Source organism: Phodopus roborovskii, unplaced genomic scaffold (genome assembly GCF_943737965.1).
Source record: "Phodopus roborovskii unplaced genomic scaffold, PHOROB, whole genome shotgun sequence".
In the NCBI taxonomy this organism is placed as follows: Eukaryota; Metazoa; Chordata; class Mammalia; order Rodentia; family Cricetidae; genus Phodopus; species Phodopus roborovskii.
In genome coordinates this window covers 17,475,211-17,502,252 of record NW_026126563.1, presented here as the reverse complement: position 1 = coordinate 17,502,252, position 27,042 = coordinate 17,475,211, and the positions used below count along the sequence as shown (strand labels likewise).

The 27,042-nt window shown below is 41.1% G+C and overlaps 1 protein-coding gene across 2 annotated transcripts in view; it reads left to right on the top strand.

Annotated features, from left to right (window-relative positions):
- Cdh2 (cadherin 2) overlaps window positions 1-27,042 on the top strand; it is a 213,962-nt gene that overhangs the window by 156,032 nt on the left and 30,888 nt on the right. For both annotated transcript variants that reach the window (XM_051202011.1, XM_051202012.1), the window contains exons 3-13: window positions 655-881; window positions 2,534-2,680; window positions 4,448-4,603; window positions 6,871-7,015; window positions 9,815-9,987; window positions 17,295-17,432; window positions 18,121-18,306; window positions 20,884-21,137; window positions 22,913-23,055; window positions 25,523-25,756; window positions 26,063-26,296. In XM_051202011.1, the coding sequence (XP_051057968.1) occupies window positions 655-881; window positions 2,534-2,680; window positions 4,448-4,603; window positions 6,871-7,015; window positions 9,815-9,987; window positions 17,295-17,432; window positions 18,121-18,306; window positions 20,884-21,137; window positions 22,913-23,055; window positions 25,523-25,756; window positions 26,063-26,296 (2,037 nt within the window). The remainder of the gene's footprint in view (window positions 1-654; window positions 882-2,533; window positions 2,681-4,447; window positions 4,604-6,870; window positions 7,016-9,814; window positions 9,988-17,294; window positions 17,433-18,120; window positions 18,307-20,883; window positions 21,138-22,912; window positions 23,056-25,522; window positions 25,757-26,062; window positions 26,297-27,042) is intronic.

Sequence of the window (27,042 nt, the reverse complement as noted above, 5' to 3'; positions counted from 1 at the left end):
TTCCTCCTGGTCTCCTAGTCCCGCCTATCTTCCTTTCCTATTGGCCAACGCTGCTTCATTCATTAACCAGTATGAGAAACATATACAGAATGACATCTCCCATCAGTGTGGATGAACTGTTTTTCTTTTTCGCCCTGCTGCTGGTTGAGGTTGCTGTAGTCCTCATATGCATAACCTGAGGTTAGAGAGAGCTAACTTGGGTCTGTGGTAGGAAGAGAAACTTCCTAATGTTTTGGAGATGGCTCAGCTAGTGAAGTACATACCCTGAAAGCATGATCACCCAAGTGTGACCTTCAGAACACATGTAGCAATGCTGGGGGTTGTGATGTATGTTCATCGTCCCAAGCCCCAGGAGACAGAGGCAGGCAGCTCCCTGGGGCTCACTAGCCTACCAGCCTAGACAAATTGGCAAATAAGCGACGATATCTCAAAAACCAAGCCAGCTCTGGAAGAATGGCACTGGAGCTTGAACTCAGGTCTTTATTTCCATGCACATTTGGGCAAGTCACATTAGCATGCATGAGAACACAAACAGTATTCAAACAGACTCTGTGTTTTCACGTGCTACATTGTATTCTTTAAGCAAACCCCTATGTAATGGCATTAGCTGTGCTCGCAGTGGTGGAGTAACCAGGCATGTGTACTCTTTTATAGTGAAATTCCACACCTGCAATCGGAAAAGGAAAGTTCAGTATGAAAGCAGCGAACCAGCAGATTTCAAGGTGGACGAGGACGGCACGGTGTACGCTGTGAGAAGCTTCCCGCTCACTGCAGAGCAGGCAAAGTTCCTGATATATGCCCAAGACAAAGAGACCCAGGAAAAGTGGCAGGTAGCTGTAAACCTGAGCCTGCAGCCAGCCTTAGCTGAAGAGCCTGCAAAGGTATGCTACCAGACCCAGCATTGCACCTGATGCTTAGCAACTAGATTTATGGTTCTGACTGAATGTAGGTTTCATTCTTACCAGAAAAGTGGGTGGCCAGGATTTCAGTTTTTATCAACTTTAGTCTCTTTAGCAGTACTTTTTTGTGTTTCTGATGTGATAGCCTAAGTGTCTTCCAAGTAACCAAAAATTGCCTTGGAGAGGCTTGTTTATATTTTGAGATTTATAATTGAATCCAAATTAGAAGTAGCTTCTGTTACATTTCTGAGATGCTTCGCAAGCTGTTAAGCATAACCGCAAAATAAACACATCTTTGGGAGATTCTGTCAGTCAGTTCTGTGAGGTGGGAGGTACAGATGTACAGCGGGGACAGGAAAGTGTTTCTGGCGGTGAGAGTTGAGTTTTGTCCTATTTCATGAGCAAATTGGGGAGCATGAAATATTCATCCTGCCACAGTGATATACTCAATCTCATGGAAGTGGCTGAGAGCCAGGGTGAAAAAAATGACTTGTGTTTCCAACAGAGACCTGTTCAGCTCCGTAAATGTTTGTTGAGCTCTTACTCTGTGAAAATACCTACGTAAGAATTTTAAATGAGATGGAGTAATGACTTTAAAAATCCTATGTAGTTTATAAATACCAGGTTCTTTGAGTTTTTTCAAACAGAGATTCAGGGACACACCCATAAACTTTGAAGGCTAGGACTTTGAACTCTAACCATTATGTTTTGTGTACTACAGTCACAGGTAAGAATACAAGCCATCCTGATATTTATTTGTAAATGCAGTGTGCTTACACATTTGTTTGAATGTGAGTACACTAACAAAAATACTTTGCTTTTCTCTGATACTAGAACTGAGTTTTCAAATCATGTAAAATACAATGTATTGAGCCATTAACTGTTGAAAGAACTCAAGCCACTTGAGTGATATGTAAAGTTGGAGGCTGGTACCTAATGGGGTGAAAAGATGCATCTGTTGTTGGTTCTCTGTGTTCCAGTAACCTGCCTTGGATGTTTGCACAGAGACAGCAAGAGCTAATGGCTAAAATGTCCACAGACATCTAGAGAAATAGAAGAAAATGTTGACACATCGCAGAGATTAATGCCCAGGGTGCAAAGTGGGTCATTTACTGCATCCATCACAGCTGACATAGGTTTAGAATAATTACAGCATTAATTCTGTGGGATTTAATAGGGTCATAAATATTTGAGACATTCTTTAGTGGTATGTATTAAATTTCTCCTGGAATTCAAATTATATCTCAGCACATCAAGATCCAAATTTAACGTACAGTAAGCGCATTACCTGAACTGTGGTCAAAACTAATGAGAAATATATAAAAGGGTGCTATTAAACTTTGTTTAATATTAACTACTCTCTAAGATGGTTTATAGAAACGGCAAGTAGTTTACTCAACTGGACTATGTAATAAATTGTTTCTAATTCAATTTTCAGTGAATCGTGCAACCCATATACTTCACGGCATTTTTCTGTTATTGAGCAGGAGCAAGGAAAGGGCCTCCTGATTTATTCTTTTTGTTCATAAATACACTGTGGTTCCTCCACACATAGGTATCCATTAATATTGATATGATCATAGAGAATGCTCTTCCTAGCCCTCAGGAATTCCCTCTTGTATTTTAATGCAAAGGACCCACATGCAATTGAAGAAATAGTATTCCCCAGACAACTCGCCAAGCACAGTGGTTCCCTGCAAAGGCAGAAGAGAGACTGGGTCATCCCGCCAATCAACTTGCCAGAAAACTCCAGAGGACCCTTTCCTCAAGAGCTTGTCAGGGTAAGAAGCTCTCATTTGAATTATTTCTGTAGCCGGGAGACATTAGGGATGGTTTTGCTTATTTTTTTTTTTAATGTAGTTTATGGTATGTATACATGCAGTTGAATCTGAGTAGAAGTGGAATTCCTAAGAATCCACCTTTGCTTTCCTTTGTTATGTCTTGGGTTATTTATTCACACAGCTCTCCTAGGTCCTGGACACTGAATGATAGGGTTTTTGAGAACTCATAAATCCAAACACCATCCCTCCCTCCCCTACTAGATCTCACTCTTCAAACTGTAGTCTTATTCAGGACTTTGCATGTTGATCTCTGCCCTCTAAAGATAGTTTGGGACAGAGGGGGAAAAAATAAAGGGCAATCATTGCTAAAACTGCCGGCACCAAGTGCACTTGAGAGTTTTTTTTAAGGGAAAAAGTGATCTCTGATACCATTAGCAGAATCCCTGGGGCAGCACAAAACCAGAGCCTTTCAAATATGAGGAGAGTTCTGCAGTCACATTCCATCCTGTCATCCATGGGGGGAAAAATAAGTGAAATCAACAGGGTATTATTTATTTAAAAGTACAATAATATGGAATCATCATATTCCCATTTATTACAATGCAACTGTTTCTGCGGTTATTTTAGCAATCCAACACATACATTAAAAGCCGCGAGCTTTTTAAATAAGTCACTTATTGTATTGCATATTCTATCCTTGTGTGTATTGTAATTCAATTAAACCCCAAATAGAGGTGCTTTTTTATTAACACTCATAAACTATGACTGAAAAACAGAATTTCGCTCTAAGAAATACCTCTAGATCAAATGGACGGATGAGTTTCACACATAAAGGTCCATATGTATTACTGCCCAGCCTGCCCTCTCTGTCACTGCCTCTCTTCCAGTTTCTGTCCCTCTAACCTGCTCTGCTCTGACAGGATTTCCTCTGGTTATGAGTATCACATATTTCTAAAGAACCTCTCTGAGATGCTTTAACAAAGAGAATTGCAGCCTTCATCACCACCTGAAAACAATGTAGGAAGCTCTGGTTGCTCTGAGTCAGTACAATGGAAGCCAAGAAATCTGATGTGCAGGCTGTCCCCAACACGAGAGTCCCATATAAGGTTATTTCAAGCTGTGGCTAGATGGTTATTATTTCTTACCTTTTCTGATGTGTAAAGACACTATGACTTTTATTGAATTAGAGACTTGTTACTGTGTTGTAAATATTGTACCTGGCAATTTTGTCTGCAAGTGGACACTGCTAAGTTAAGACATTATTTTGCATAATTCCCACCTAATGTTCTTTTAGAAGTAAAGGTTACCCCCAAGTCTTTCTGGAGATAAGCAATGCCTTTCTTAAGCCCATTGTCAAGAATCAGAGAACAGAGTTGGAAGATGACACAGTCACATAGTGCTTCTCATACAGAATGAGAACCTGAGTTTAGGTCCCCATCTGTAACTTCAGTGTTGGGGAGTCAGAAACAAGAACCCCATCTATGTGAATCAGTGAACTCCAGATTCACAGAGAGACCTTGCCTCAAAAAATAAGGTGGAGGTCAATTCCAGAAGAGACACACATGTGTGCTTGCATGGCACATATGTAAGAGGGGGAGGGGAAAGGAGAGAGGTTGGGAGGAAGGAAAGAAGAAGCAGGCATGACCTGGGAGAGGTCAGCTGTCCCATGTGGGGGCTGGGAGACGAAGCAAGGATTGGAAATGTGGTATGCCCCATAACAAATGTGTTCGTGTCTTCTGCTTATGTGATTGTGTTCTTCATCCCCAGATCAGGTCTGATAGAGATAAAAACCTGTCCCTAAGGTACAGTGTCACTGGGCCAGGAGCTGACCAGCCTCCGACAGGCATCTTCATTATCAACCCCATCTCAGGACAGCTGTCAGTCACCAAGCCCCTGGATCGAGAGCTGATAGCCCGGTTTCATGTAAGCTTCTGAGTCTGTGTTCCCACTCTTCAGAATGTGTGTATTCGTAGTTTTCCACTGATCTGTGCCACTGCCATGGCTTAAAACTGAGGTTTACCACTAGCAATGTATCTGTAGGTTTTCTGCTTCCTTTAAGAAGCATTTTTAGGGGATTGATGCATGTTATGAAACAAGTAATACCAAAATACAAATGAAGACAGGAAAAACGGCCTGAGTAATCAGCACTTTTGACATGCCAGTACTTGCCTTCAGATACACAGCAGAGAGAACCCACTAGGATAGGACCAGAGCAGCAATATGTAAACGTCCAGACCACAGCATTTTTAGGTGTCTGGTGCTATAATCACAGCAAGCCCATTTGTATTCATAGGGGATCTTTTTTAGTTTTTATTTTTTCCTTTTTCTGTTATGAAGAACCTTTTTCAGTTGGGTGTCCACGACTAGTCTTCCTATATTTTCTCCCTTTTATTGTTTGTTCATAGGGCATCTGTTACTTCGTTTACAGCTCATTTAAGTATATGTATGATATAAATTGCAGCTTTCCAGGGCTACTGATCAGGGCGCTCCCTAACCTAAGCTGCTCAACTTCTCAGGTTTTATCTATCACATTTGCCTCTTATATTTAGAATGTGTGACCTCCAGGGACTGATTTTAATAGAAGGAGGGAGGTTCTAGACCCAGTTTGGCGTTGGCCAGCCTGTTTCCCCAAAACCATTTTTGCATTGCCTTCTCCTGTGATTCGTCATCACTGAGTCATTAGCGCTTACCCCACGCATGACGTTACTGCATTCTTACTTTACTTACCAGTGACATTTAAATTCCTGCACCTGCAGAGACATTTCAAATCACTGTCTTACAGTTATACTACATCCCCCTAGAACTGAACAGAAAAGCATATGAAAAGTTGAATATGTTTTAGTTCTGTGACTCAACTCATTACCTTGATTATTTACGAGAACATCATTTGAAAATTCATGAGGGGACATCAGATTCTAATTGTTTATATTGTCCTAACATACAAAAATCGAGTAACACTTTGAAGTCTTTGACAAAGACTATGTAGCGTTAATTGGGGAGCTAGATTGAGGTAGTACATAGTACTCTAGTTAGAGTAATTTGTATTAATGATCTTAAGCACAGGAAATACAGGAGGAATACACCAGTGTGGTTTCTTTTGTTTCATTTTTTGTTGTTTTGTTTCGTTATTTTTGTTGTCATTTTTTTCTTGACTTCTGTCCATCATGATCCTGTGTTTAAAATTCAGAAAATAAATATATTCATCCCAGACTGGAGCAAATATTTCTTCAAATGCTTGCTACATATGCATTCAAAGCAACACCAGCAAAATAGAATTAATTACAGAATTGCAATTATTCAGAGTCATTAGGATTCATTATTTTACAAAAGTATAATTAAATTTCAGTATTAAAAATCTGTTAATGGAATATATTTTGTTAAATAGATCAGAAGAAAATACCTCTAAAAGGATTGAAAAGCATCAATAAAATTTACATTGTGTTGTATGTTTCGTAATGTAGAAATCAAAAAGGATGTGTTGATACTACTTTAACGGGGTAAGAGCATACCCTAAAGTAGCCCACAACATCTGAGATTACAGGGAGAATATGAAGGCATTCCAATTAGAAGGAAAGAGTACAGTGGAATAGGTATAGCCTTTGAAAAAGATGCAGTGACTGTTTGCTAGAAGGAAACTTTAGGAAGATGTTCAGGCCAGAGTAGCTGAATGATTGTGTGGTGAAAATCAATATGAAATTCCTCAAAGAGAACCAGTGATACTAATTTCTAGGGCTATAGTCAGGAATGTCTTATACAAATGTGCTTTCTTTATTTCTCTAAATATGCTTGATTTTTTTAAAAGTGTCATTTATCAACACTAGTGTATTTAACGAATGGATATTTTAAGATCTGGACACAGCTGTCTTTGGACCTGGGCTCTGTCCATAGAGTGATGTGGCAGTTACAAAGCTCTGTTTCGTGGTCCTCCAGTGCTCGCTCTTTGGATGAAATGAGTTAGAAACTGTGTACTAAGCACAAGGCATTTCCTGGAGGATGGGTGGCTTTGTGCTACTGCATCTCCACCCATCTCAGATCTGGTCCAGCTCCATCTTTGGGGCTGAATCATAGAAGCTTTTTTGCATGTCTGTCCTCTGGATGCTTTTGCTACTGTGGAGGCTTGGTGACTACATGTTGTGCCTTCTCCTCCCAGACAGATCTTTGAGTGCTTTATCCTCTGGTTGCTTTTGCAGTTGAGGGCACATGCAGTGGACATCAATGGCAATCAAGTAGAGAACCCCATCGACATTGTCATCAATGTCATTGACATGAATGACAACAGACCTGAATTTCTGCACCAGGTTTGGAATGGGTCTGTTCCAGAGGGATCAAAGCCTGGTAAGTTACTACAGTCTTTTGGCCAGGACTTAAATAAGTGCTGTGGGATAGCTGGGAACATAGCCAATTGGTAGAATGCTGCTGAGCAAGCCCAAGGACCTGGGTTGGATCTCTATCACTCACTGAGTACAAAGTGTTCCTGGGCACGGTGGCCACACCTACAGTCCACTCAACTGGGAGGTAGAAACAGTAGGAACGGAAAGTCGGGATTATCCTCAGCTGTATATTGTGCTCAGTGCCAACCTAGTCTACCAGATAGCCTTCCTCCCAAAGAAAAATAAGTATAACTGACACTGCCATAGCAACTTAGAGAAAGAAAGAAAAAAAAAAAAAAAACGATTGAAGAGGGAAAACAACAAAATACCTTTATATGCCACATGATTTTTTCCTTCTTCGAAAACATGAGCCCACAGTTCTATATACAGTTCCACTATACAACCTATAGTAGCATTTCTTTGCTTTGTGGCCAACATAGTGAAAGCTGCTTGAGAGAGACTTTCGCTGCGCAGAGAGCAGATTCCCTGACTGGGGGCAGAGCATCAGCAAAAGCACCTTGGTGCCAGTTACCAGGCAGTGAAGCCACAAGCAAGGCAGGGCTGGTGACAGCTGTGACACGCTGGGTATTTACTTCCACAGTGCCCCTGCCACAAGTCCTCCGCAGCCCTCTGTCAGCTAGCATAAGGAAAGTGGCCTGGCCTTGAGGTGGCACTTGCAGAAAGCATTGTGAAGTGCTATTTGACTGACGTTTCAGAGTCTTATACTGAAAACTAAGGACTTCAGTCACCGAATAGCCACGCCCGAGAGGCCTATTTAGTCTGAAAGCCTAGCAGACCCAAGCACTCAGCCAGTAAAGGAATGAAGAAGTGAATGGTTAGCCAGCCTTCCTGGGCAGATTTGCTGTTTTGAGAGATTTTATTATTCTACTTAATAAAATATCAGCATTTAAAACTGTACTTCACATTACCTTGAACCTCCCTCCAATGTCTGAAGCCCCCTAAGGTATCAGCGTGTGCGCACGCGCACGCGCACACACACACACACACACACACACACACACACACACACACACAGAGAGAGAGAGAGAGAGAGAGAGAGAGAGAGAGAGAGAGAGAGAGAGAGAGAGAGAGAAATCAATGAACAACAATATAAAAAAAAACTTTGGACATTTTGATGACAGAAGTTTTGTTGTTAAGTATCATTATCCTATCTGCTTGGTTATTTCAAACTTTATGTAATACATTGCTTTACAAACCATGTTATATGAAGGAAGCCATTCAAGCTATATCTACTATACACCTGATCGTGATTTTAGTTAAGCGTCCCATGAACAAAAGCCTCTGAGTGACCACTGCAGGGAAAGCCCTCTCCGGGATTACTTCCTGCAGTTGGAAACACCCTTGCAGGCACGGTAGAGTCTTAGTCAGCATTTTGACTCCAGGTTCTGAAACCGGAAATTGTATTTGAACAATGTGTTCATGCGTGCAAGCAGTATCAGCTTAGCAGGAGCTGTGTGCTCCACTCTGCCCTGGCACTGGGCACAGCAGCGACAGGAGAGTCCCTACACAGCAGGAGCTTCAGTCTAGCAGGAGAGAGAAGGGAAAGCCAGTGAACCCACACCTATGAAATAAAGTTTCTAAAATAGGTAAGGTGTGGAGATGCTGTTCAATTAGACCAAGTATCTTACTGAAACGAACAAGTTCAGAAAAGACATTTGAATCAAAAACCTCACCCATGGCCAATCTGGATAGAATTTCCTACATTTCTCTGGGTATCCTAGAAGACAGAGACAGAACATTTTCTTTTTCTGTTCTAAATGGATCTCACAAAACAAACTAGTCTAAAGTGACTGAGCTTAGGTCTTCTTTGACATTCTGTTTTCCAAATTTCGTTTTAAAATACTCGGTGAGTTAAAGTCCCCAGGCCAGTGATAGCGTTCCTCTGTCTTTAAGGAAATAATAATAATGCACAATGCCAAGTCTCTGCCCAGTTAGTGTAGCAGAGCAGTACTGCCTAGCCTGCTTCCTCCTGACCAGAGGCAGTGGGGTGGCCCCTGCCTTTTCCACAGCTCACTGTCAGAAACTTGGGCACTGGGGAGAACTACACCTAGCAAGCTCCATGAAATGCTACTGTGGAATCCGAGAGAAAAGAATGGGTGGTCATAAAATACGTTTGCAATAGCATCTGTATTTCTTGTCCTTTTCGTTTTATGTAAATGAAAGTTGCCCATGAGCCCTATGGGAATCATAGAGTAGATTTGTTTTCTAGGTGTGGGAAGAATTGAGTGAGTGTATAAATATGTATATTTTGTAATTTCTTTTTGTATCTAGATTATGCTTACTATGATGACGTGTGTGGGCTTGCATGCAAAGCCAGTGGGTATCACTCTTCAAGACCAGCCCATATTATCTTCTATGGTTAGGGTCTCTCTTGGCTGGCACCTGATAGAGCAGGGTGACTTGGCTGTGCAGTGAGCCCCGGTAATCCACCAGTGCCCATCTCCATAGCACTAGAATTGCAAACACACAAGTTCTGTAACTGGCTTTGTTTTTACATGGGCACTGAACTCTGACCCTGTGCTTACATGGCAAACATTTTACTGACTGACTTCTGCACTGCCATGTCTGGTTATTTAAAAAAACAAACAAACAAACAAAAAAAACTGCTTTTATTTGAAGGACTTGAAATGTTTTTGTTGTGTGTGACAAAGTGAAAATGAGACTTGCCAACATAGTGAGGATGCTTGATTTTAGGGTCCCTAAAATGAAGGATGATGGTCTACCTTCTCTGCTCACTCTCTAGGGACATATGTGATGACGGTCACTGCTATTGATGCAGATGACCCAAACGCCCTAAATGGCATGCTGAGGTACAGGATCCTGTCCCAAGCTCCCAGCACACCTTCGCCCAACATGTTTACAATCAACAATGAGACCGGGGATATCATTACGGTGGCAGCTGGTCTGGACAGAGAGGTAAGCAGACCCAGAACTGTCCTGGATGTATGCATAGCCTCAGAGGCAGCTAGTGGTGGGTTCAAACTCTCATCCGCATGCTCATTGCCATTCCTTGGTCAGCAATGGGAGTTTTCACAGAACTTTGTGTCGTGAATGTGAGCGTCAGTGATGTATGACTAAGTAAAGCCAATACTCTTTCCTTTCCACTTTCAAAGTTTTTAAGATTGCTCCTATTTTTCTTCGTAGTCAAAGGTTTTTGTGGGGAACTAAGTTAGACATCACGGTCAAGTAATATGTGCATGAATTAACTTTAGGAGGCTACAAATAATGCGTATTTATAGGCATTATCAGGTGTCTGGGGCTTGTGTGAATTGCTTGGTGGGTGTTATATAAGGAAAATATCCTCTTTGTTAGAACTGGCTTCTGAACTCTAAGGGAATTTAGTTTTCAAGTCTGAACACTGGTAATCCTGTTAATTCTACTATTTGAGCATCTAAAGCTAGTAATGTAGAGAATTCTAGAATATATTTTGTTGAAACACCAACATTGATGGCGTTAAAGAGTATGCGTGTTTTGGTCAAATGCCAGGCAGATGTGTAGTCCTGAGCACTGCTGTGCTATGGTCATGAGGTCCCATCTGAAGGGGCCTTTTGAGCCTGCTTGAACCCTCTCATTCGCCAGTCTTCTTGTGCCTTCCCCTGAAACTCTGCCTTCAGGAAACTTTCACATCTCTTCTTTATTCTGTGACCCAGGAGTGGTCTGGCAGCTTCTCAAGGTCATTGACCATCCAGAGTCATTGTTAAGTGAATTCTCCAAGCACCAACACCTAGAGATCTGTGGTTTGCAGTTTTCAGGCTGAGCTAAGCTTTTGCTGTGATGGAACCTCAGATGTTGTCAAACAGAAACATTATGTACACCACGATGTATATTAGTGAGGAGGATTTTGAGAAGTTGGGTTTTGATACTCTCTCAGCTACAGTAATGTTCACATGAATTGAGGAGTGGACAACACTGCTACTAGCTGCAGAAAACAAAATTGCTCTAGAAACACTATAATCAAGTAACAGAACCAGTCAGGATATATTCATTTATGTCTGTGAAGCCTACTTAGGAATTAGGTGTGACCTGTGAAATTTACCCATTGAATTCCACTGTTCTTGCTCTGAAAATGTTTTGCATCTGAAAATGTTCAGAAATCCAAAGATGGGTTTAGTTTGTATAGTACTTTCAAAGTTCAGGGGACTGTAGAATGGCCCAGTGGATAAATGTGTTTGCTGTGCTAGCACTGGGATATGAATTTGGATCCTCAAACCTACATTAAAAAAAAAAAACTGGTCATTGCAAGTTCCCTAAAAACCCAGTACGGTGTGGGGGGCAGAGACTGGAGAGTCATTGCGGCTTGCTGGCTGCCAGCCTAGCTCCAGGTTCTGTGAGAGACCCTGTTTCAGAAGGATAAGGCTGAGTGTGATAGAGCGGACACTTGGCAACCTCATCTCATTTATACAGAGATGTGCGTCTGTGCAGGCACATATGTGCACCACACATGCCCAAAGGAGAACCCTAGACAACAAAGGTAGTTTAGTCATAGTCTGAGTCTTCCACTGTAGTGTGAAACACTATTCTGACACACCCATCAACTCAGTATGAATACCATTCTTTGTATGAGATTATGGAGTATGTTTCAATGTTTTCTCTTCGGGGTAAGTTTGGCCATACCAAGAAGACTTAGTGCGTGTTGTGGCTGTCATGTTTCCCCTTCCACTCACAGCCCTTGTGTGAAGCCAGCACTTTCGTCAGCTTCTCCCAGACCCCTCTCCTCCCTGGCTGTTTCATGACAAGAAAGAGCCATAAAGAATTTAAGACAGTTTTCCTTTACACAAGCCAACCATGTTTAAAAATCAGAGAGGCTATATTTAGCCTACCGGATAAAAGCTTGAAGTGGGGTGTAATTGTAGTTAAGTATGTCCTGCAGTTCACGGGGAAGCCATCCACCACCCTTGATAACACTAATGCAGAAAAGGACAGAAGCTATGGGATCATGGGTTAGATACGATATGAGGAATCACTTCTTGACAGCGGAATTATTAAAAATCAACAATGAGTTACCAGAGGAAATTATGGAAAGCCTTCCATTTTCTGAAAGTCATTTCTCTAAGAAAAAAGAACACGTCTATCTTGGATGGTTTATGGTAATTCTGCCTGAGGCCGGCATAAATTACTTTGACTTTTTATGCAGACTTGAATTCCTTTATTTCTATTAAAATTCACAGTTTCCTTTTTGTGGAAAGTAATTTTCACTATCATTCTCTCAGGATGTATGACACCTTTCAGAGATGGTGCCTCTAACCGTTGACACGCTTACCAGAGTCACCTTTTAATTTTTCCTTGATCTGCAGTTCAGAATCATCTATTCTTTATGGTCTCGAAATCTAAAGCCATCGCCTTTTTCTCTTTGCCATTTTTGCCTTTTTGAAAAGATGGCACTCCTCATGCCTTACAGCATCACCTGCTGGTGGTCCCTCCTCACTTTTTACTTTCTCTGGCCTTTTCTCTCCACACCTAACCTCTATCCTCTCTGAATTACTGGTAACAGTTTCTTTTCTCACTTCTATGACAAATCAGCCAACAGGAAGCAACTTAAGGAGTCAGGGCTTGTTGGGGCTCATAGTTCAAGGCCGCACTCCAGCCCATCATGGTGAGGAAAACAGGAGGCTGCTGGTTGCTTTACATCCACAGCCAGGATGCAGAGAAGAAACAGGAAATGGTTCCAGGCCCTAAAGCCTTTGGTCTCACCTCCAGTGACCTACTGTACATCCTAGATGATCCACAATCTTCCCAGACATTGCCACCAGCTAGGAACCGACGATTATTCGGACACATGAGCTTATAGGAAGTACCATCACAATAAAAGCACAACACCTCCCACAGATTCTCTACCAGGTTTGAATTTGGGGTTCTGCTTGGTGTGAGCTGTTGGACCTTCATGCACCTATAACCGGGTGTCCAGGTAACAGGGATCTCACGACAGTTGGAAGGATAATGCAGCAGGGTGCATGAAGCATTCAGGGAGCATGGTGCCCAATAAATCCTAGCAGCTATTTTCCCCATTAGCATAACTGGCAGCCCCTTGTACTGATTGAACATTGTCCATTACTTTTATTCCACAGCATTACATTTTCCAGGCAGAGAAGGACAGGGGCTTGCTGTTTCTTAGGCCAAATCTGTATTATACTTGTGTCCTGGACTCTGTGTTGGTTGTGACGTGTGGTCTTCAGTTGCTATTGGCCTCAGTTCTTTGGAGCCCCCTTCATAATCTACAAACATGCTGAGTCTCCTCAATGGTGAAATGGCTCATCACCTCCTAGAAGAAAGGCAAAGGTCTTTATTTGTCCTCTAAGATCTTTTAAGGCTTTGACCAAAATGACTCTTTAGCCTAAACCTTCCAGAATTCATTGCTTCTCACTTTGGAGTAATGATGTTCATCACTCAAACAACCACATGCAATTCCTTGTAAAAATAGTTTTAGATGCTCGTCCTGTGTGTGCATATGCGTACACAAAGTGAAGTATGAATAGACATTAAGGTTAGAAGCAATGATAGAAATGTGTTGTGGGACACTTTGCTGAAGACCCAAAATAGTTGTACCTCAAGAAATATCAGAAGTCCTTGGCTAGTTGACTTTCAAGCCATTCAAGTTTCAGGCCCAGAACAAAGAAAGGCCATTATTATTCAAAGACAACAGTTTCTCAACTGTGTACTTCCAGAACATGTTCCGCAGAATTCCTAGCCAGTGTCCATGATATGCCATTGATACTTTCCAAGTTGTTACACTGAAGAAGGTTTTTAATTGGGCACAGTCACCCTGGTGGAGAATTGCTATTGGTATAGGTAGAGGAATTGACATATCAATAGAACAGGCTGTTATGACAGTGGCTATAAATATAAAGAGTGTGGAATAAATGAATGATTACAGGTAGCTTTGCTAAAATGGACTCCTCACCAAGCCAAGGGTGGGGATGGAAATAAGCAAGGGAGAAAGGGGTTTATATCATCTGGATCAGGAAGTGAGGAAAAGGTTTGGAGCAGGATTCCTGCATCCAGTGTGGCACTTTGAGGGTGGGAAGCCATACTCCTTGCAGGGATCTGAAGTGTCACCTATCTGCATCAGACAAACATGACTAAATCAGGCAAGGCACTCCGGACAGTTTAATTGCTGAAATAATAAACTAGCACAACTTCCTTACCAAATGCAAGATCGTTTTCCCACCGTGGCATTTGACTTTGGTTTTTCAAGACAGGGTTTCTCTGTGGCTTTGGAAGCTGTCGTGGAACTAGCTCTTGTAGACCAGGCTGGCTTCAAACTCACAGAGATCTGCCTGCTTCTGCCTCCCGATATTTATCAAGTGGGTAATTTTGATTTTAATAGATACTGTATTTAAAAATAACAATGTGCATTTTTAGAGTTTTGACTTCCTGTAGTTATTGAGATAGGGTCTCATACTGCAGCCCAGGCTGGCCTTGAATTCATTTTATGGACCAGTTCGGTCTGGAACTAAAAAAAATCCTTCTGGCTCAAGCCTCCAAGTTCTGGGATGACAGGTGTATACCACTACACCCACACAATGCTCCTGTGAAGATTAAAAATTTCAGTGCTAGCTTGAAGCAATTGTAAATTTCAAAGATTAACAATTGCTCCAAATATCTCAGCCCCATCCAAAATTGTATATACTGTGTTCTTTTTTAGAGCAGACATCGGGAAACACTGTATGTCCACGTATGTTTTATAACATTATGATGAAGGAAACAAATTTTCATTGTTAATAGAACTATAATAGCTACACAAATGGCATTTCATAAGTCATCATTCATTTTTAGTGTGTTACTTAATTTTCTGTACTTGAGTGTTTTGCCTGAATGCATGTCTGTGCACCACATGCATGCCTAATACCTGCAGAGACCAGAAGAGAGTGTCAGGTGCCTGGGGACTAGAATTTACAGACAGTTGTCATCTGCCATGTGCATATGGGGATTTGGGCCCAGATCCTCTAGAAGAGCAGTCTGTGCTCTTGACTACTGAACCGTCTCTCAGCCACAGTCACGGCACATTTTTATTTCGTAGTTTTTAGTTGGGAAGCTGATCAAATGTCCCCAAGTTTTTCACAGTAACCACAAAAGGATAAAACAATGAACATCTATAAAGACTTATCTTGTAATTAGAACATAATTTTTATCATTTCCCCTTTCCTTTTCCTCCCTCCAGTCCCTTGCCCTTGCTTCTCACCTCACTCCTCAAATGGATGAACTCTAATTATATACACACACACACACACACACACACACACACACACACACACACACACACACACACATACACAAAACCTGATGGGTCCACTAGTGTTATCTGTGTTTGTATGATTCAGGGTTGACCACTTTGTACTGGTTGAGTACCCAGTTCGGGGCCTCATCCCTGGGAGAAACCAATTCTCTCTCTCTCTCTCTCTCTCTCTCTCTCTCTCTCTATCTATCTATCTATCTATCTATCTATCTATCTATCTATCTATCTATCTATCTCTCAGCTATCAGTTGTCTGCAGTTCATTGTCAGGAGTCAGACCCCATGAGATTTTCTCCCAAATGAGGAGTAGTCTTGAGAAGAAAGCCATTGAGGAAATGTATCGCCCACTCCAGATTGTAATGCAAAGTTGTGGGCTATAAAAATCTTAAAATGGTGCATCCTGCAGTACATATTTGAAATTTTTTTCTAATTAAAAAGTGCGGCACCTTCTCTTTTAGGAAGAAATAAGGGATCTAAAGTAAAAATCTGCTAGAGATTAACATTCAATCGACTGGACAGTGTTTAACCTCTCACGGGTGAGGTTGGTTTTCCATTCCACTTCTCTCTGTTCTTTGCTCTTCCCTGTAATGACTGCATCAAAAGCCACAATTTGTGCCTTCTTCTCCAAGCTGCAGGAATCCCTTAAGAATGGCGTTTATAATGTCAGTTATATTTAGAACCAGAGAACTGCACTTTGCAGTGACACTTGTTTTGTTTAGTATGAAGAAGAGTGTTTTGTTGTTCAGAATGGGTTAGCATTTAGGAATATGATCCCTTTTATTCTATGCCAATTTTCGCGGAGTTTCCACATGACTTTAGACAGTGCTTTTTGTTAGGTTTTCCGCACATGTAAAATATCAGCCATCAGTACAGATTTCTAGGATAATCACAAGATTTCCACTGAACATACATTACAGTTTCATTTGGCTCCTTTTTAAAAGAGCTAATCTGTATTTTTCAAGTAATGGGTGCTTGCCTGATAAAAATCACCTGAACGTAAATGTGTCTGTGTCTTTATCCCTATAGCGTAGTCCTCAAAACAGGAGACACTGTGTCTTGTATCTTAGTGCTGATCCATTAATTATGTACCTATTCAATTAAATACCTATTGTGTCCCATGACTTTCAGGTTCAATGTATACCCTTTAGTTAAATTTTTATTTAAAACAGTTTTAGAATTATTTATTGATTTTATTTTATGTGTATTAATGTTTTGTCTATATGATGCAATGTGTACTGCATGAATGCCTGGTACCCACAAAAGCCAGAAGAGGATATTCACTCCCCTTGAACTGCAAGTAGAGATGCTTGTGGACCAGTCTGTGGACACCGGGAACCAAATTTCAGTCCTCTGCAAGGGCAGAAAGCCCTCTTAACCACTAAGCCATGTCTTCAGCTCCAAAATTTGATCTTTTTTTGAAGACCATACATTTCTTACATAATTTTGAACAGTTAATACTAACGAGGAGTAGGGAAAATGTTATCAAGTAATTATAACAAAAAATAATATATGTATAATATAATAGGAAATATGTACGTGTATAATATAAAGGGAATGCAGGCATATTTTGTGAGTTATATGTGCTGCCTCTTCCTTTCTTGGCTTCCTTATTGTCTTTGCTTCCCTATACTTGGAAATTAATATAAGATCCAAAAAAGCTTGAGTACTTCCTAGAAATCTTGTAGCAAAAGGGAAAAGGTTGAACCAGATGGTGACTTCAGCTCAATCCTTAATTTCACACATCTGCAATGTGTTCAATGCATTCCTTCTTGGGAGTCAAAGTGAATATACACAGTTAAATCTCCCCAGACAAGAACCAGACCTGGGTTTCCTGAGTTAAAGTAAACACCACATGGGAAATTGCAAGCCATGTTAATCAGAATGAAGGGCACCATGCTCTCCATCAGTAATAAAGAGCCCTTTATAGAGCAACTGTTATGTCTTCTTGAGGAATTAGCATCATTTAACTTGTTATCTTTATGACTTTTTAGAAAGTGCAACAGTACACGTTAATAATTCAGGCCACAGACATGGAAGGCAATCCCACTTATGGCCTTTCAAACACAGCCACGGCGGTCATCACGGTGACAGATGTCAATGACAATCCTCCAGAGTTTACTGCCATGACGGTAAGTACAACCTGTCACTCAAAACAACTTCAGCACCATGGACCATTCGGAAGAAGTTTTGTTAGGAATAATAAATGCGTTAGATGGAAATGAAATTTGCTCTGTTGGTGGAATGACCACTGACTTTGATGTTTCTATTACATGCGCATTAAAACAGGCACCTGAGTGCTTTACTTACTCATCACCATTCCAGTTATTGTTAAAGAAGTTAAAACACACTGCCTGCAACAAATAGCTTGGTGCAGTGGTAACAGAATTCTTCCCGTGTTTCAGATGCCTGGAATACATGCCTGATTTGTGCTATTTTCCAGCGTGTAATTACCTCGATCCCAAGTTAAATTATTTCCTATGTGTAAGTCTTTTCTGTGGACCCCACATTAATCACAGTGATACTCACAAATGGATGCTAATTTTAATACTAATGAAACTGAAGCATAATGTTAAACACACACACACACACACACACACACACACACACACACACACACACTGCTGGCTGAAAAATGTTCCAGCATTTTTTTTTCCCAGTGAGACATAAACTGGGTGATTACTGGCATGTACCTAGCTCCTTGTTTAGTGGAGCCATAAAGATTTAATGGGGCAATAAAATTAGGGTGGTGTGGTCATCAGGCGCTTGTCCTTCAGTGGGCCACATCTTACCTCGGACTGAGGTTTTTCTTTGTTACAGTTCTACGGCGAAGTCCCTGAGAACAGGGTGGACGTCATCGTAGCCAACCTAACTGTCACTGACAAAGATCAGCCCCACACACCGGCTTGGAACGCAGGGTACAAGATCAGCGGTGGGGACCCTACGGGGAGATTTGCCATCCAGACAGACCCCAACAGCAATGACGGGCTAGTCACTGTGGTAAAAGTAAGTGTCACTTGGACCAAAGACCTTGGGCAGTTACTCAGCAGGCACCGGCCTCTGTCCTCCCCCAGTACTTTGCTGTAGAATCTTGGAACCTTTTTTATTTTAAATACCTCCAAGTCTGGAATTCCTAACGATTTAGTGGACTATGTGTTACTGTTCAATTTATGTTGAAATTGAGGATAACATAAATTCTCTTCCATTATCACTACAATTAAAATCAGTTTGGACGGATTTACCAGTCAGAAGACATGGGGGCCTCAGCAACATGAAATGAATGCAGCTGATATATTAGTGGCCTTTCACATACGGAGGATGAGACCATTGGTGGAAAGATGGAGTGCTTGCCTAACACACATGAGGTTCTCAGTTCAGTCTCCATCAGGGAACGGGGAGGAGTCGGAGAGGGGAAGAGAGGGGTGCAATGCTTATTCTCATGGAGTTTGGACAGATAGCGAAGGGGTTGGAAAAGAAGTGAACAGAAGGAGAGGTTCAATGGCTACTAATTTCATGGAGTTTGGGCAGCTAGTAAATGAATCAAAAGACAAAAGAAAAATCACAGAAAATGGAAGGAGTAGGCGGGAGAGCCTACATTTTATAAATATTTTCCATTTACATAGCTATTTTAAAATTCTATTTTCATGACTTTAAGAAAGTAGTTTCCTAGCCTAGCCAGGCATGGTGACACACCTTTAATCTCAGCACCCAAAAGGCAGAGGCAGGTGGGTCTCTTCAAGTTCTAGGCCAGCCTGGTCTACAGAGTTGAGTTCCAGGATAGCCAGAGCTACACAGAGAAAACTTTCTGATATTTAAAGAACAAAACAGAAGCGTACGGTGGCAGACACATAGCAAAATCTCTTCAGTGGTAACAAACACATCTCCTAAAAGCCTTCCAAGTGAACTTCGGGTCCTTTTAACCACCTAAAAACCTGACTAGGTGAACCTGTGTGTCTGCCTGACAGATAAATGGTCAATCAGAGCAGGATTTATGATCTATGTCTACACGAGGGAAAAGAGTTGGGCCCGGAAATCCGACACACACATAGGGAATAGGCAACAGTGGTACCAGCCCCAGAACCGAGATTTCTGTTTGCATCTCAGCTTTGCCCAGGAACGCCGTGTGGCCATCCCCACTTACTCAGCCTTGGTGAACCTCAGGTTCCTCCTACTGAACGTGGGATGTGAGTACAGCCTCCAAGTGCTTGCACATTTGTGAAGGCCAAATGAAACTGATACACGTGAAAGGACTCAAACTGCACATACATCACTAACTTAAGTGCCTGAGAGAAATTTCACTCATTCAGCACATCACAGCCCTTCCACCCTCTTTCCTGGCTCATTTAAAACACTCAAGGTGGGCATACTGAATTAAAGGTCCTAGAACAAGAGAATACTGCAGTGAATTTGATCGCTTGAAGAAGTCTAGGGTAAGATGCCATTGTGTTTTGTGCTAATCACATAGCTTTCTTGTGAGCTTCAGCTCTTGGTCATTCTTAGACTACCAATGGCAGATTAAGACAACTGACCTTTCCTGTTACTACCAAACACTGCTTCCATTACTAAGTGACCCAGGGAAATTCAGACCAAAACTCCTACAGCATTCTAGTGACAACAGGGTGCAGTGATACTTCCGCAGTTAATATGTACATAAAGGGTTATTTGTGCTTTGCATTAATCATCTAAAGTGCTCTCATGTGGGAGTTTTAAAACCTGCAAAACATTCGCCATTGTTGTGGAAGACAGCCAGATTTTCAGTTTGCTCAGTAAAGAGAAAAAAAAAGCATAAATCTACCTATAGAACACTTATATTTTAAGATGACTGTGTGTATGTGCACTTCACTCCACAGTCTGTATTTTAATTTCTGAAACATACTTTTTGTTTATATTGAATGATTGATTGCTTGTATTGGGGCACAGGGGCAGTTTGGGTGCCAAGGCACATGTGTGGGCACTTCAGAGGATAACTTGGAAGAATCAGCTCTGTTTTTATCATGGTTTCATAGTATCAGGTCATCAGGCTTGGTTGCAAGTACCCTTCCTTTGCTACTGAACCATCTTACCAGCCCGGAAAGGCACTTTTAAACTGAATGAGGTTTTAGCCTCATTTTTTTTTTTTAAAAAAAAAAGGCTTATATGTAGTATTTTAAATTCTACAGTATTGTTTATGGATTTTGTTTTCAATTCATCACTAACTAGTAAAGGTTTTCATGCCTAAGAGGTGTCCTTTCCCAAGCGCTTGAGAATATAAATCCTTGTGTTCTTGACCTCAGATTATTTAGTAGCTTTTGTTTGCAGTGCTGATTATTTTTTGATTTTTTTTTGAAAATAATCAAGTTTCCACAGCCTTCTAAATAAATGAATCCGTGCAACAATCCCATACAGTCTGAAAGAAACATAAATCTCTCTGTTGGGATGTGTTTCAATGAGACATTTCTGCATGTTTTCCAGAAATTGGGGAAGTGCTACATTGAAGGGTAAAAGCTAATGTTTTGGAAACCGGACTCATAGACAGATGAATGTCAGGATGAAAATGTTCTTACTTCTGCAAAATATGGTTTCCATTTCTTTTTTCTTTTCCAGCCAATTGACTTTGAAACGAATAGGATGTTTGTCCTTACTGTTGCTGCAGAAAATCAAGTGCCGTTAGCCAAGGGAATTCAGCACCCACCCCAGTCAACAGCAACTGTGTCAGTGACAGTTATTGATGTCAATGAAAACCCTTATTTTGCCCCCAATCCTAAAATCATTCGCCAAGAAGAAGGCCTCCATGCAGGCACCATGCTGACTACGTTCACAGCTCAGGACCCCGATCGATATATGCAACAGAGTATCAGGTATGAAACACCACAGTGGTATTGGATTTAGATTCCTTCTTGTACCTTGTGTGCAAGTTAGTAAATTCACCCTGTGACATCCATTACAACCAAAAGTAATGATTATAGAAGATAATATGACTTTTTTGCTTATTTACTATTTAGGAATTTCATGCACAGGTTCAAATTCACTCCTAGGTCCTCCCCTCCACCCCCTTCCAGTTTCTTCCACTACATTCCCCTCACACGTCCATGTGCTCTGTTTTATGACCACTGAGTCAGGCTGGCTCTGTCTGTATTTGCATGGGTGTAGGCTCATCTACTGGAACAGGGGTAACTTACCTGGGAGTGCATTCCAAAGAAAACTGATGATTTACTTCTAACGTTGGTTGTCATGTTTTACAGATAATATTCTATAGTCTCTGCCATTAAAAAAAATTCTTCTACAATAATGGGCTCCTTCAGTTTCTCAGCACCCATAAAAAGGTCGCATGTTGACACGCATGTTTTCCAAAATAATTTAAAACTCTTTGGAGTATCTTCTGTGTAGGATATCTATGACTTTATTAGCCTAAAAGTGCTAAGAATGAGACTATCCTTGAAGTAGTAAAAGGAAAAAAAAAATAAAACTTTCTACCTCTCTGTGTCTTTTTAATTAAAAGTGTTAATTATTTAGCCTATGTTTTTATTCCAAACATGTCAAAAAGCAACAAAGTGAGTAAACAGGGAACCCCCAGGAAATTATAAACTCTCGTTTCTCCAAATGTCTAGGAAAGTGAGAACTCACGCCAGATCAAAACGGGACAGCGAATGATGTACCCCATACCTGTGCAATGAACCCATAAGGTGTACTTGTGAAAACTTCCAGCAGAAATTAAATACTTCTTCAGTGAAACCTAACTCATCCTGATGCAGGACTGGGTGGCTGGCAGGGCGTACCCCATGCAACCATTCTCCGTAGCAACTAAATATAATTTTTAAAATTAACTCCTAATTTATTTAACTGCCTTTGGAAAGGCAGCTAACAGAAAACTGTGCTGATTCTGCAGTTCTCCATACAAGGGAGACAGAATAGTTAAATGGCCAATTACTATGTGCATTAAAATCCTGTAGATTTTACCTCTCAAAATATACCATAATGTCTCCAATCGGTGTTAGTTATCTGAGTTTAAAAACTTCAGCCCACCTCACATTTAAAAAGGGGTTTAAACATATGACTCTGTTAATACAGGTTAAAAGCCCATGGGGCTCTTTGGAGAACACAGGTCTGAGGCTTCCCCTCATCTAGGGGATCCTGGTAGGAATGGAATTTTGTGGAAGCTTCTCCAGTGAGGCTTCATCTCCACCATAATACAGTGTGAGGCATTTCAACGGTGTGAGGCATTTTAGACACGGTGTGTCATGTGGGATTTAGCCTCTGATTCCCCCAGGTTCTGTATGATAGGGCTCTGAAAGTATATTTGAGACATATTGTCAACATCTCTGTTATCTATTGATGTAGGCAAGAACAGAAATTGAGGCAGTTAAATCTGCCTCAGCAGACTGTGAACTTGGTCTTACCCCTAAGCCTTTGCAGAGTTTCCTAAAAAGATGGAACATGGCCTTTACATAACTCCCAAAATCACTTCCACAGAAATACTTCCCCATGTTAAAATTCTGTTTCTGGCCATATCTACAGCCATGCAGATTAATGAAAGTTTTGCCTTCTTGTAATTAAACCTGTGAAAATTAACGAGTGCTCTGTTTGTTAAACTTCTTATCAAAAATACTTAAATCATTGCACTTTGATTTTGTAGATACACAAAACTATCTGATCCTGCCAATTGGCTGAAAATAGACCCTGTGAATGGGCAGATCACTACCATTGCTGTTTTGGATAGAGAATCGCCAAATGTAAAGAACAACATATATAATGCTACCTTCCTTGCTTCAGACAATGGTATGTAATTAAGTACATTTGCCAGATCTTCCTTGGGTGTTAAAGAGAGTAGAACCTCTTGTGCTTATGTAGGAATTAAAGTTACTGCAGTGTGTGCACCTGGCTGTCCTGGACCTCCATCTGCAGACCAGGCTGGGTTTGAACTCACAGAGATCGTCCTGCCTGTGCCTCTGAGTGCTGGGATTAGAGTATTCCCCCACTGCCTGCCTTGATCTTCATTCTTTTAAGGCTCCAAAGTTTGTTTTGTTTTGAAGTCCTGACTTGCCTTCTCATCTCCCACAAGTTTTCTATATTATAAAAAGAAATGCTGTCTGAATACACTTAGTGGTTGGCACTGTGATCATGCCTCTCTATGTTTGGTCTCCTGCCCTGACATACATGGATGCCCTATGAGCTGTAAGCAAAGTCTATCATCATTCTTCCCAGAATGTGCTATTTATTCATCCTCATTCTGCTTCTTGTAGTCACCCCTTTTGTTAGGTTCTCTTTTTCTTGTTATGTGCTAGGAAACTTGGTTCTGTCCATGTACAGGAAGTGATTATAGGAGATTCATGAAGGCGTTGGTTTTAAAACATGCGTTTTGACATTATTTGCCATGTGGATCTCTGCTGAGACAGAGTTGGTTAGTGGTAGCTTTGCTAGCTGCACATTTGCCCAGCCTCCAGCTCTTCTTTGTGTGGGGTTAATAATACAGTTTCAACCCTATTTCTTTTTTGTTGCTGTGAAATAAAGCTATAATGGTATTAATAGCTAATTTGTACTGTTTTGAGTTAGATATAATTGTCCAAATGAAGCTTTTAAAGAAGTACTTGGCACAAATAATATTCACAGAAATATTTCTGTCATTGTGAATAGTTTCAAAATGGAATCACAACCATATTTCTTTTTTTTTTTTTTAAATATGTTAAGCTGTGGATGTACTTGCTTAATTAAAAAAAAAAAAAACCATAAATACAAATTGGTGGTCAAGATGTACAGTTTTTCAACCCAACGGAATGAATGACTCTGAAAAAATGTGTTTGGCAACAGGCCAAGGCAGTATTTTGTCTCGTTTTTAATATAGGAACTCTGTTCAGTCATTTAGTGTTGGACTTGTGCAGGGCCAGCCTCTTCCACAGGGCTGGTAAAGCAGCAGGCAAGGCCTATCAAAGGATTCCTGGGCATATGCAAACACCCCTTCCCTCTCCATTGGAACTCAAATTTCCATCATGCAGAGACTGAAAGCTTCATAAAGTGATCTTGATACACGCTGGCTTTGAGGCACAACCGGGCTTCTCATTTACTGTGGCACATAGCTTCTAATGGAAGAGTATTTATGATAAGAGAAGTGAGCCATTCGTTGCTGTGAAGCCTCATAGGAGGACCTTACTCATCTTAGGGCTGAAGAGATAACTTGGCTGGGCAAGCTCGTAGTCTCTGCACCTTAGTTTCCTTATTATAAATGGCTTCACTGCTGCCCGCTTTGTAAAGTTGTTATGTGTTAGGCAATGAATTTTAAAGCAGTAGTACATGTAAACATTTCTCAAGCTATCTAACAAATGGTGTTGATGATAGCAAAGAAGAGCAAAACACTATTCCTGTCAATGTTATTGTCCTCTGCTCCATTGTGTTCTTCATATTCTTTCTCTACTGCCTACTCAGGACTGTGGATACGTACAACTTCTTAGTTTCGTGACCTTCAGCCATATCGCTTAGCTTTCTGGGACTCAGTATATGAAATTGTTTATAAAACACGAATAAATATAAATGATAGGTATGCAAATGCACACACATAAAACTTCTTAGATATATGTGGACATTATAATACAGCAGAAGCCATACTGAGGGATCACATGAGCTGGGAGAGATAACATGTCAGGGTCAATGAAAACAGCTTTGAGGTCAGGTAGAACCAGTGTATGCAGTTTTGTATACTCCATAGTATACCATGAGGCTGAGGTCTCTCACCTGTTTAAACCTCCTGTATAGTAAGTAATACAGTGCATTAGTGTACAAAGAGCATCCCCAGCTCTTTTCCAGGTGTGGTTGGCTGAGTATATGTTCCCAAGATGAAGTCTTCTCTCGGTTGCCTGTAAATAGCTGCAATGATTACAGCTGTTTTGAACTTCCGGGACTCCCTCCAAGCATGTACATGTCCTGGGGTCCACAATCTCAGGTGCCCCTCTGCTTCTCAGGCATTCTCCACTGTTCTGGAGGACTGGGGTGTTCATGAGCTCAGAGTGATGGACAGCTAGAGCGGGAGAGGCAGGAGCTCCATGCTCACCTCCCATAGCTGCACCAACAGCTCAGAGTAATCCTAGGAGAGAAATAAGAACTGAGCTTGTTCCAAAGCCTGTCCGTTCAGCTGCTGTGACAGTGAGCATTTTCCATATGATACAGTGGTGGGGACAAGCGGTTTAAAAAACATCAGAATTGAGCCTCAGCTGAGAAACCGTTGCCCTCAACTGTGGCTTTTCTCTCTTTTTAGGTATTCCTCCTATGAGTGGAACCGGAACACTGCAAATCTATTTACTTGATATCAACGACAACGCCCCTCAGGTGTTACCTCAAGAGGCTGAGACTTGTGAAACTCCAGAACCAAATTCAATTAACATCACAGCACTTGATTATGACATTGATCCAAATGCTGGACCATTTGCTTTTGATCTTCCTTTGTCTCCAGTGACTATTAAAAGAAACTGGACCATCACCCGGCTTAATGGTAAGAACAGATTCATTATTTGAACGGATATGTAGTTGAGTAGTTTGGAACCCTGGTATAGGAAATTAATTTTACACACTTCACAATCTTGTCATTAATTAGATTTAAATGCTGTTTAAGGGTTTAGGTCACATTAAAAGACCTTGAGACACAAAACAATTTTTTATAATACAGCATAATTGTGAATTATTTAATGGGTTACAGTTAGGAAACAGTCTCAAAAGTAGTGTTTTTTGTTTTTGTTTTTTTCCTTAAATCTTATTAGGTACTGACTATCAAACTTCTTTTTCTCCCTTTTCTGTATAGGTGATTTTGCTCAACTCAATTTAAAGATAAAATTTCTGGAAGCTGGTATCTATGAAGTTCCCATCATTATCACAGATTCAGGGAATCCTCCCAAGTCCAATATTTCCATATTGCGTGTGAAGGTTTGCCAGTGTGACTCCAATGGAGACTGCACAGACGTGGACAGGATTGTAGGCGCGGGGCTGGGCACTGGCGCCATCATCGCTATTCTGCTTTGTATCATCATCCTGCTAAGTAAGTACTTTGTCCTGGAGGCTATGATGCCCTCTACTTCTAGGATGCACAGAAAGGGACCGCCTCAAAGGTCCAAGTCTATTTGGACCCCTGAGCAGCATTCTGTCAATCCTATGCGGGCAGCCAGGGTCCTGTTAGCCTAAAACCAACAAGAGTCAGCTAGAGTGCTGACATGTTTTCAGCAAGCTGCTAGGAGTGTGTCCCCATGCCATCTCAACCACTTTCTGATGCTGATTGCTGGAGGCCACAGGAAGCCCTTTCCACAGCAAAAAATGTTAAGCAGTCCTGGCTTGGAGGACTTATCATGACTTGAGTATGAATTTATGGCACATAGCTGATGATTTAGGAAAATAGGTGTATTGCTTTCCTTCTCTTCCCTGCATATAAAGTGCAGTCAGTGGCCGGTTCCAGTCATGTGAGGATCAAGGTAGTTGTTTCTGAAGGGCTGCACAAAATAGTGAAATTTATGCCACACACAAGGCATTTGATAGCAGAAATGATTACACAGCTCTGTAAATTGTCTGTCTTTAGCGTAAGTGTAGATTAAGGAATTTCTTCTTTTTAAGACACTTTGCAATATTTGGTTCAGTGGAATGCAAGAAATTAACCACCAGAAAGTACTTTAGGAACCACTTCTAAGCATTCAGGTTAAAAGAATAAATTGCCTGGGCCCAGTGTTTTATTGTACAATAGCAGCAGGACTCAGTTTATTGTGTGATCACGCCATGCACCAATCACTTTCTTGA